The sequence below is a fragment of the Gastrolobium bilobum genome, unplaced genomic scaffold (genome assembly GCF_033153095.1).
Source record: "Gastrolobium bilobum isolate Gb01-03AN ecotype WA unplaced genomic scaffold, APGP_CSIRO_Gbil_v1 utg6355, whole genome shotgun sequence".
NCBI lineage: Eukaryota > Viridiplantae > Streptophyta > Magnoliopsida > Fabales > Fabaceae > Gastrolobium > Gastrolobium bilobum.
In genome coordinates, this window is record NW_026896066.1 from 98,239 (window position 1) to 108,838 (window position 10,600).

Here is a 10,600-nt window from a genome sequence, read left to right on the forward strand (position 1 = left end):
CATTGGGTTGTTATTTAGATTGCATAATTTAAAATACTTATTATATAATTAAGTATAAAATATAAATTTATATACATATATTTGGGTCATGTGATTAAACCAATGGATTATTTGGTTGAACCATTAACCCTATAACTTAGTATCCTAATCAGGTCAATGATTGATTCAGTTCTGATAACACTGAGAAAAAGGATGATTTTTTATTAAAATGGATAAAGTATAACACTTTTTCATCTCTCAAAGGATGAAAGTGTAATTTTTTAAATAAAGAGGATGACAGTGTAATTTAAACATATATCAAAAGATATGAGGGTATAATTTATCATAATTTTTATTATGTCATTTATTAAATAAAAAATAAAAATATTTTTTAATACATTATCGTTATCTTTATTTTCGAAATATAAAAAATAGATTAAAAAAATAAAAGATGTAACCGTGTGGTAAGCAAATAAGAACATTCTTTGCTTGCTCGCGTATATTTTTAAATTTTTTCTTTATATACTTAAATTCTAGTTCTGAATCTTGTGATACGTTTTGGGTTCAAATATATATAAGCATCTGTGCGCACTAGCTGTATAAACTTATACCTTTATCTAAGATTTTGGGTATATTGACCGTACTGTTTCACTTTTAAATATAATATATTTGAATATTATTGAGTCGAAATTTTTTTTCAAACTATCAAACAATAATCGCTTAGGTAGTCAGTTACTATTGACTGAACACGTGTCCCGTTCCTAATGACTGGACACGTAGCTCATTCAACCCAAAGCTACTTTGGTGCAACCAAGTCTTCTAACCGCTGAGAAAGTGACACGTGTCTCGTCTATAATAATTGACTACCTCATCAACTATAGTGTCGTGACAATTTAAAATACTTTTTTGACTACGTGACATTCAAGCATATTATATTAAAGAAGAGAGCAATACAGTCAATCTCCCACACTTTGGTACTCTTGAATAACCACAGCGATCAGTGCAAGCTGTTCCCATGGGTCCTCAAAAATCGGTTTTTCATTTTTAATTTTCCTCTAGGGAGGGATACGTAGTTGCACTGGTTGGAGTTTTGGTAACTCAGTGCTATTAATCATTATTAACCAAAAGCATGCACTTCCTTGATGGGTCACATCCTAAATTCTGCAGCCCCTACTTGTCGTTTATAAAAGCATTTGTTCCTTCGACGGCTAAAACTTCTATGTCACTGAAATGAAAGTGTTGTCCTTCATATGACAAAACCTCAGTATTGTACCAGAAATTTGGAATTTTTACTATCTTGAAGCCAAATCACCTCAATCTTTAGATAGAGAAAGCGAGGTGGGGTTTAAAAAAAGAAGAAGGAATATACGCTCTAATGTTAAAACTTTACGACTTAGGATATTTTGACTATTATTTTTTTTTACTATCATTCTACTACCACTTTAATCACCATTGGATTAGAAGAAAAATTGAATGAAGAGAGAGAAAAGAAAAATAACTTTTGATCCAATGATAATTAAAGTGGTAGTGAAGTAGTAGTAAAAAAAATTGGTAGTCAAAATATCCTACCTCAAACTTTACATGTTTATATTACGTTAAAATTTTGTGTCTATATTTATTCCCATAAATATTTATTAGACCCCATCTATTTAATATTTATAAAAAAGAGATAGATACATAATGTTCATTGATTAAATAAAATTTTAATATGTCAAAATTAACATGTTGACTTAAGAGAGGTTAAGGGGGTGTGCATGACAACCTTTTCGGAATGAATTTTTTTTTTGAATTTTTGTTCCCGGGAATAAAAATAGATGAGAAACTTGTTTGGTAAAATCGGTTTATTTTTTGTTCCCCGGATGAACCGGTTTAATTTTTGTGCCGAGAAACAAAAAAAAAGATTTTTTTTTTTTTTTTGCTTTTCTCATTCTGGACAAAAAAATAGAATCAGTTTTCCCTCGCTTTCTCGTTTCTTCATACCCCTTCACACACCAACACCAAACCATCACCGGCCTTCAACATATCAGCAGACCACAACCATCCTTCGTCGCGGAACAAAAATGAGAATGAAATAGGACGAATGCAACAAAAATGTTTCGTTCTTATCTCCTTGGTTCTCAATTCTTTTGACGGTGCCTTTTGAAAAAGTGAAAATTTTGTTATTTTCTTCTGTAATTATTCTAGTTGAATGCATCAAAAAGATTGAAATCGCTTTCCGGTCAGTTTTAAAATGTTGTCTACTGCATGAGAAAGATTGAAATCCCTTGTGTAATTCTTTTGTCTACTGTTCGTTGTGTAGCATCCCAATATTTTCATTACTTGAATATGTACCACATGCTTGACATCCCGTATTGTTCATTTTGGAGGTAATAATATGAATTGTTCATTTGTATCTTTAATATTAAGGTAATAATATGGTATTAAAAATGAAATGGTTTTTATCACAAAAAAAAAAATGAAATGGTCAAGGAAATAAGAAATAAAAAACAATGAATTGAGAAGAGGATGAAAAATAATGGTTAAAATTATATCTTAGCATTTGTTGTAAAAAAAATTACACAATAAAATATTATAATTTTTTAGATACTTTTTCTAAATATGAAATGTTGTCATTTCAATTAAAATCTATTGTAATTTGTTATTTTATACAAGTGATGAATTTTGTAAACAAAAAGTAAAGAAATAGATTTATAAGTAATTTTGACTCTCAGAATAAAGAATAAAACGTGTTATCAAACGCAATTCTTATTTTCGGAATAATGTTATTAAACATGTTTTTTTTCTCAAAAACTGTTCCAAAGCACAAAAATAGAAAAGAATTATTTCTTTTCAAAAATAATGACAGAAAAAAAAATGGTTGTCATATACATCCTAAAAGATGGAAAATTCATTCAATCTTTTTTGTGTTAAAAGTTGAAATTGCTCACTCAAGTGGTCCAAAATTCCTTCACCCACTCTGCTAATAAGCCGAAAGCAAAGACTCAGAGTGCCACAAATGCTGCATTTAATCAGTGCTGAGCCTGAGTTCTTTCTGATAGTTTCCTCCGCATGACATTGATAGTACAAGAAATAAGGTGCTTATGAGAACTTAGAAGTCGTGAATCACCGGATAAGTAGATAAGATCAAGTCAATTTTCAACGTGGCATTAATGCGTTACCTTCATTGATATACCGTATTGCTTGCTTATTCCAAAGGATATATATCTTTGTCACCTTTTTTTAGTTTTGGCCTTATTTCACTTTTTCCCATTTTTGTTTAAACATTTCACCCCAGTTAGTGATATTGTTAATAATGCTCCTCTTTTCCCTCATCTTAATTTCTTGCGTGTTGCTTATAGTTTGCAGAATACCTTACAACTTCGCCTAAAAAACAATACCATATAAAACAGATTTGGCAACCATATATAGTGGGGTGGGGGGCACCATGGCCTGTTGTTGACGTGCTTATATTAAATTTCGTCTTGAACTTTTCCATCTACACTTGACTTTCATCCACATGTTTGAATGCTGACGACAAATTAAGATAAGCAGATAACCAACACCCTCATAATTATCACCATCACCATCATTCAAACAAAATTTGCGTAGTGGGGTCAAGCTGAAATTTTTATAGAAACAAAATTTGAAATCAGTAGTACTAGCTCTACGCGGTAGCAAAGAAAAATATTTCCATTTAATAATTTATGTTCAAAGGATGTTGTCCACATGGGATTATCACTCAAACTCAGGTATCAAATTCGGCACATGTATAAGGAGCTCAGCTATTTATTCACCCCAAAAGCTAACGAATCATTGATTCTAAGTAATAGAAAATTTATTTGATCATGAGTTTGAACATTGAAAATAAAGAAAATAGTCTTGAAATTCCAATATAAGTCTGATAGAATTCAGATTGAATTTATCGAATAATCAATGAATCGTCAACCCTGGCAACCCAAGAATTTTTATAAAGGCACACAAAATTATATATAAGTTAAAAGATTTACTTACCAAAACTAAAATCGAGGGAGAGAGGGTGAAGACCGGCATAGAAATAAAAAAAAAATTTATTCAACCAAAGGAAAAAAAAAAACCCCTCAGCTACCGTAAATAGAGGGGAGATATTTTGATAGTACTAGCATGTGGTTGTGTTGCTACATCTTGGGTGTTATCTATCATATCAACTCTATCTACCCAACCCCACTCACCAATACCAAATAGCAGCACACCATGACTAGAACCATACCTCCCATGATGTATATTACCCTGAACCTTGTGAAAAATCTTCATGCCGAATCCCCACAGTAGTAAATAGATTCCTCATTTATGATTTCCAGTTACCTAAATTCTCCATTTGGCACTTGGATGACGCCACAGCTCTCTCTATGGTCCCTATGCTACCTCCCCATACCTTACTCTCTGCCTCTGCCTATAGTCTCTTTACTTTCTACTTACCTTCCTTTGGGTTCACTTAATGGGTCCCAACTTCTTCTTTTATCGTAAAAGAAATTTTGTACAACAATGAATTACAACTATACAGTATAGATCGTTATAATATTAAATTTTTTTTTTTTTTATCATATCAGTTGATAGTTTTTTGAAGAGACAAAAAAAAAATTAATTATAATTATATACTACTCATAATATATAATTATAATTATTTGCTCACGTCATGCAGTGAAAGGAGAGGCAAATTTCCCTCACTTAATACCATTATTACTCCTTTGGTTTGAAAGTTTGGTATGAAAATCAGGGATTTCGTTTCTTTCCTCTTCCTTTTACAGTTTACACACCTAATATTTCTGCTCTTTCTCTCTCCAGGCACGGTTTGATGGGGTACATAGTGGGTTTTAATTGGGTCAATTCATGGATGTCACATCCACATCTCTTTATCCTCGGCGATTTCTCGTTTGGTTGACATCCTATTGCAATCACACACGTCCACACATTCTATTAATTACCTAAGACATTGCTTTTCACAACAGATAAAGAATAAAATATTCTAAATATTAGTGTTGGATTATGATATAGACCTATGCAAGGCTCGTATGACTAAAAAGCCTATCAAAAGGCAAACCCATAACAGTTATGCAAGAATGTAATTGGGCTTTTGGATTACAAGGTTTAGAACTCTAATATTCTGACATAAATTTTATAAATAGGAGATAAAATTTATAAGAATGACTTAATCTATCTTTGACTATTATATTGTCATTGTGCACATACACCACCCTATTAACTAACGCTGTTATAATTGTATTTAGTGATCTGCTACCTCAAGTTATCTAATTCTTAGTGATCTGCTACCTCAAGTTATCTAATTCATAGATACTAAGAGAGAGTGTTTGATACTAAGAGAAAGTGTTAACATATATCTGTCACATATTCAATTCCTAAAAGTCACAATTCATAATAAGGGAGGAAATTGCTCAAACCCAAAATCAAGTTAATCTGAACTAATAGGACTTTCAAATATGATTGATAACTAAAAAAAAAAATATCCTAAACATTTTCTGAACATTTATTGTAATGAACTTTTACAAAAGTATAACGCTCTGCTAAGCTCAGCAAGTTTGGTTGACAATATCATTAACCCGTTTGCTACATTAATTCATAGTAAGTATTTGAATTCAGGATTACCAACATGCAATGTTTGGATTCTGAAAATGGCCATAAACGACTTGGGACTAGAGAGTGATCTGAACTCTGAAGTGGCACTAATTATAATAAGTTTTCCAAAATTGGAAGGTGGCAAACCTAGCTAGTTGACTACTATATGCAACAAAAGTGTTGAATTTATTTGGGGAAAGTTTTAGATCGATTGATCAAGTATAAGTTGGAAAAGGTAACCTTTTATAGATAGTATTAATTATGTTTAACGATATGCTTAATTACAACGCTTTAGAATATGAAGGCCCACAAACAAGGAGAAATTAAATTAATGTTTAATACCTTATGTTTAAAGTCCGGGGGAAGCTAGGAAAAAAGTCATATGTTTGGTGAAAGGAATATTATGTATATACAAGGGGTAATTTAAATAAAAAGCAAACTTGAATCCAATGATTGAAGAGTCTTCATATTGTTAGATGGTCAAGCTAACTAGGAAACATTTTAAAGAGAAATGGTTTCGATATTTCAAATAATTAATCTTACACTTATATTATGTAAAAAAAAATAAATTAGCTTCGTATAATTAGACATTATGTACATAATATAGGGGTAAATGGATTTGCATAGTTCTCAGCTTTGTTGCACCGACACCGACATGACATACGATACGACACGACACTCCGACAGGTTAATTTTAAAAAATGTTAAATTTCGACACGTTAGAACATGTTTTGATATTATATAATATTTTTAATTTATATAGTGTATATTATATTTAGTATTAATTTAACAAAAAAATAAAACTAAACTTATAATACCCATTAATTTTGCAAAGAAATATAAATATCTCAAATGTCTATATTAAACACAATAAAATTACAATCGTAATCTAACAAATCTAATAGTTGAAACTCAAAATGCAACGCAACGTAACCTTTGAACTTTTTTTGAGTCTTTGCAATGAGTATTGGAGTGTCAGGAAGTGTCAGAGTGTCTGTGAGTGCCGGGAAGTGTCGGACACGACGTCATAATTTTTGAAGTGTCGATGCTTCATAGGTTCTCAGCTTAGTCATATTAGCAAAACATGTTGGTCACTCACGATAGCAAAAACCAAAGAGAATTAAGCTAACACTCGAGTATTTATTTTTCAAAGAAGTGGAATCAATTTATTAATGAAATGAAGTAACATGATTAAACCTCACATGACTCAGATTAGGACGAGATGCCCAAAGTTTTAACACAAAATGAACGATCTTATTGAAGTCTAACAACTTATACGTACTTATTTAATTTAATAGTATTGTTGCATTTATATATATATATATATATATATATATATATATTCCTTTGCCTTCCTTAATTATATATAATATGCAAAAGCCAAATTAACATGCATTGGGAAAATGTCCCTTCTGCCATTCGCGCCTCAGTTGATAAATTGACAAGTCGGGTAGAAAGGGAACATCAAGATCCAATAAAAATAAACAAACTAATTGCATTTGCATGCATCTCCAAAATTTGAGACAAGAAAGATCCTCTATAATCTCGAACATGAACCTATAATAATATTCTTAGAACAATAACGATTCCTTTCATGTTAATGCATGACAAGATTAAATCATTAATTAGCAAAAACTATTAATTAACCAAGTGGATACATAGTTATATATCTTACACCTGAAGCAGGCCCAAAAATAAAAAAAAAAATTGAGAATCCAATCTAGGGGGTGGCATATCTAGTAGTAGTATGGTTGGTGACGTACCATGTGAGGGTGAGGATTGGAAGAATAAGGAGGTTGATGATGGTGGTAGAAATGATGGGTATCTGTACCCTGGATTGATGGCATATTGTTACTATTGTAGGAGCATTCGTGTGTGAAGGGTCCAGAATCATCATGTTCAGTTTGGCATTCCATGTTGACCCCAAACAACCTAAGTACCCTTGAACTTGAACTCGAACTAGAACTCGAACTGTTTCCCACCGGTCTCGTCCTTTGGTTCTGTCCTTCGGACCCACTCCCTGTAACATTATTTACAACACGTGCTTATGTCAATGTTCTTTGATTTTAAAAAGAAAATAAAAATAAAAAAATTCATTCACTATTGTGATGAGGATGAAGTGAGGGAAACAAATTAAACGCCACCGCCTAGTTTTCTGAACCTGCAAGCTTTTGTTAAAAAGGTTAAAAAAAAATTTATACAAAAAACAAAATCACACGTTCATTCAACGAAAATGGGCGCGTATGTTTCACGGGGTGTTTGAGCAATCTAAACAGATCAACACAAAGGATTCTCCTCCTTACTAATCCCAACATAAAATCACATTTCTCCCAATTAATTGGAGGGTAACTGTGACGCACTTTCACGAGAATATAACAATTTCATCTACTTGTTTTTATTGAATTTTTTTTTTGGGAAAAGTGTGTATAATTTTGAAGGATGTAAAGTTGTGTCATTTTAAGAGAGAGAAAGAGATAGATAAAGGAGGAGAGAGAGTTGACAAAAAAAATAAAGTTGTGGGTCCCATCTTTTTGTGAGAGTGAAAGGATATAAGTTGTGTAATTTAAAAGTATAGACACTTTTCCCTTTTTTTTTTTACTTCTTTGTATTTTACATTTAAAAATAAATAAATAGAGAGAGCATATTCGAAGGAAGGAAAAAGTAAAAAAAAAATACAATAAAAAAGGAATTCATCACTATTTTCTTATAGGACTTGCACCATTAATTATGTTATTAAAAGAAAAACAAAACATCGACATTCAACAACAAAAGGTGAAAACATCAATAAGTTGGAGCCCGGAAATGGAGAAAATTGTCTTGTGAAAGTTGTTTTTACAATAGACTTATGTACATATAAAAATAAAAATAAAATTGAAAAAATGGAGTAAAACATAGAAATGAGTTGATTCATTAGAATGTGAATGTGAATGTAAATGGAATGAGATTATATTAAAGAGATAGGTAGCGAGACCTGCATGAAGAGAGTCATGTTGGTATGGCAAGGACAGGTGCGTAGGATAAGGATGCGCAGAATAGAACCCTCTGGTCCACACCACGCCCACACCACCAACATTAGCCCCACTTTTATTACTATTGCTATTCCCATCACCGGTCTTGCCGTGTCCAACCGACCTACTAACGTGCGCCGGTGAGGTATTGCTTTGCCTTCGGCGCCTCCAGTTAATGAAGAGGCGGTGAGCATCGACGCGGTGGCGCTCGAACAAAACGACGTCGCCGGCGTCGAGGCGCTTATCCTTAACGTAACGGCTCCAACCCTTGGTCAACACGTAGCTCTGGCTACTGTTCCAATACGAGTAACGGAATCGCCAGCACTTCCCTGACTCGTCCTCGAAACTCAGTAGCAGCCCCTTGCACTCGCCCGAGTCGCCGCCGCCGCCACTCGCGCCCAAGGGGAAGTACTTCTCCGCGTGCTGCTTTGGGATTACGAGGCGGTTGAGCTTGCCCACGTCACTCGGCGTTAATGGCTTCTCGAACATGGGTTCCTTCTCGTCTTCTGCTCCTTCCGTTGCGGCGGAGGAGTCGGCGGGGGTGGCGGCTTGGTCGTAGTTGTTGTTGTTTTCATCGTCTTCTTCTTGTTCTTTGTCGTCGTTTTGATTGTTGAGGTTGAAACGGGGAGTGATGTTGGGGTGGTGTTGGGGGGGCCAAGAATGGTGAATGGAGGGGTTGTGGATTGGTTCCATTAAGATGGGTTGTTGTTGTTGTTGTTGAGTCCACCACGGTGTCGTTTCAGGAAGGTCCAAGGAGTAGTGGTTTATGGACATTTTCAACGTTTATTTTTTTTTTTTTCCTCTCTCTCTCTCTCTTTCTCTGTCTTTTACGGTGACTTGGGGAGAAAAGATAGAGAGAAAAAAAAAATTGAGGATTTTGTGAGGCAGAGAGAGTATGGTGGTGGGGAATGGAGAGAAAGTGAAAGAGGAGAAGGCTTTTGAAAGAGGCGTGATGATTATGGTTTGATGGGGAGACTGTTGGAACTATTTGATGGAGTTAGCATAGACATGACAAAGAAAGAGAGAGAGAGAGAGAGAGAGAGTACATAGTCATCGTAAGAATGAGAGTGATAGCAAGAAAATAATAGAAAAAGTGAGAACACTGTATACTGGTCTCAAATAAATAATTAGAATCTATATAAAAAAATTACTAATATAATGAATGTGCTTTTATAAATTAAGTATAAACTACTTCAAAATTTAAAAAATAAATATAATGATAAAGATATTTTAAAAATAAATAATTATAATTAAATTATTTAAAATATATCTCAATTTTTGAATTTTAAGTCACATTAAATTTGTTTTTTTTTTTCTTTATAGTAAAATTGTTGTTTTCTTTTTATATTGCCTAATTAATCACAAGCATATCTTCTGTTTTTTTTTTTTTTGGACTTGAATTTTATGATAATTTGTTATATTTCGAAATGCTACTTTTTTTAACATGTGAGTTATGCTTAATGGACCATAATTTTGTTCAACTCCTAATTTATTGAATCAATACATTAATTGGTAGAGCCATAACCAATGGACCAATTATAAATACATCAAGAATTTTGCTGCCTTTTTCATCTTGTCTGACTCGATTCAATTAGTCAATTAATCGGTGAATAAATTTAAAAACAAATAGAGAGTAAATGTAAGTAACTCCAGTTGACCTATTTTTAATATATACAATTATATCGTATTTTATTAAAATATTTAATCGCTATAAATGTTTTTTTTATTTTTTATATTTCAATGAAATTTAAAAAATATCTATATATACAATACTTGTATGAAAGGAAAAGTAAATCTTTATAAAAAAAGAAAAGAAGGAAAAGTAAATATACCGAAGAAATATTAATAATTCTTCAGTTACATTTGTATTAGTACTCGTGCTTCTTTTCTATCATAAATTACAATTAGTCAAATAATAATGATAGTTGGATGAGTTCACGAAAAGGTGTACACTTGTATATGTTCTACAACAAGAGACATACTGAGATTATAAAAATGAAATTATTACTGAATTGGACCGAACA

The 10,600-nt window shown here is 32.5% G+C and overlaps 1 protein-coding gene across 1 annotated transcript; it reads right to left on the reverse strand.

The window, feature by feature from the left end:
• Positions 1-7,193: 7,193 nt before the first annotated feature.
• Positions 7,194-9,425, reverse strand: LOC133297585 (B3 domain-containing protein At2g36080-like). The gene is made up of 2 exons (XM_061496752.1): positions 8,540-9,425; positions 7,194-7,588 (listed from the first exon to the last, which is right to left on the reverse strand). Exons 1-2 carry the CDS (start codon positions 9,348-9,350, stop codon positions 7,305-7,307), a joined length of 1,095 nt encoding a protein of 364 aa, XP_061352736.1. The 5' UTR covers positions 9,351-9,425; the 3' UTR covers positions 7,194-7,304.
• Between the last annotated feature and the right edge of the window lie 1,175 nt (positions 9,426-10,600).

Excerpts from the sequence above, each read along its gene's own strand:
- LOC133297585 (XM_061496752.1), bottom strand. The coding sequence starts at position 9,350 with ATGTCCATAAACCACTACTCCTTGGACCTTCCTGAAACGACACCGTGG. Across the intron at positions 7,589-8,539 it reads ACATGACTCTCTTCATGCAG|GGAGTGGGTCCGAAGGACAG; the intron begins GTCTCGCTACCT and ends ATAATGTTACAG.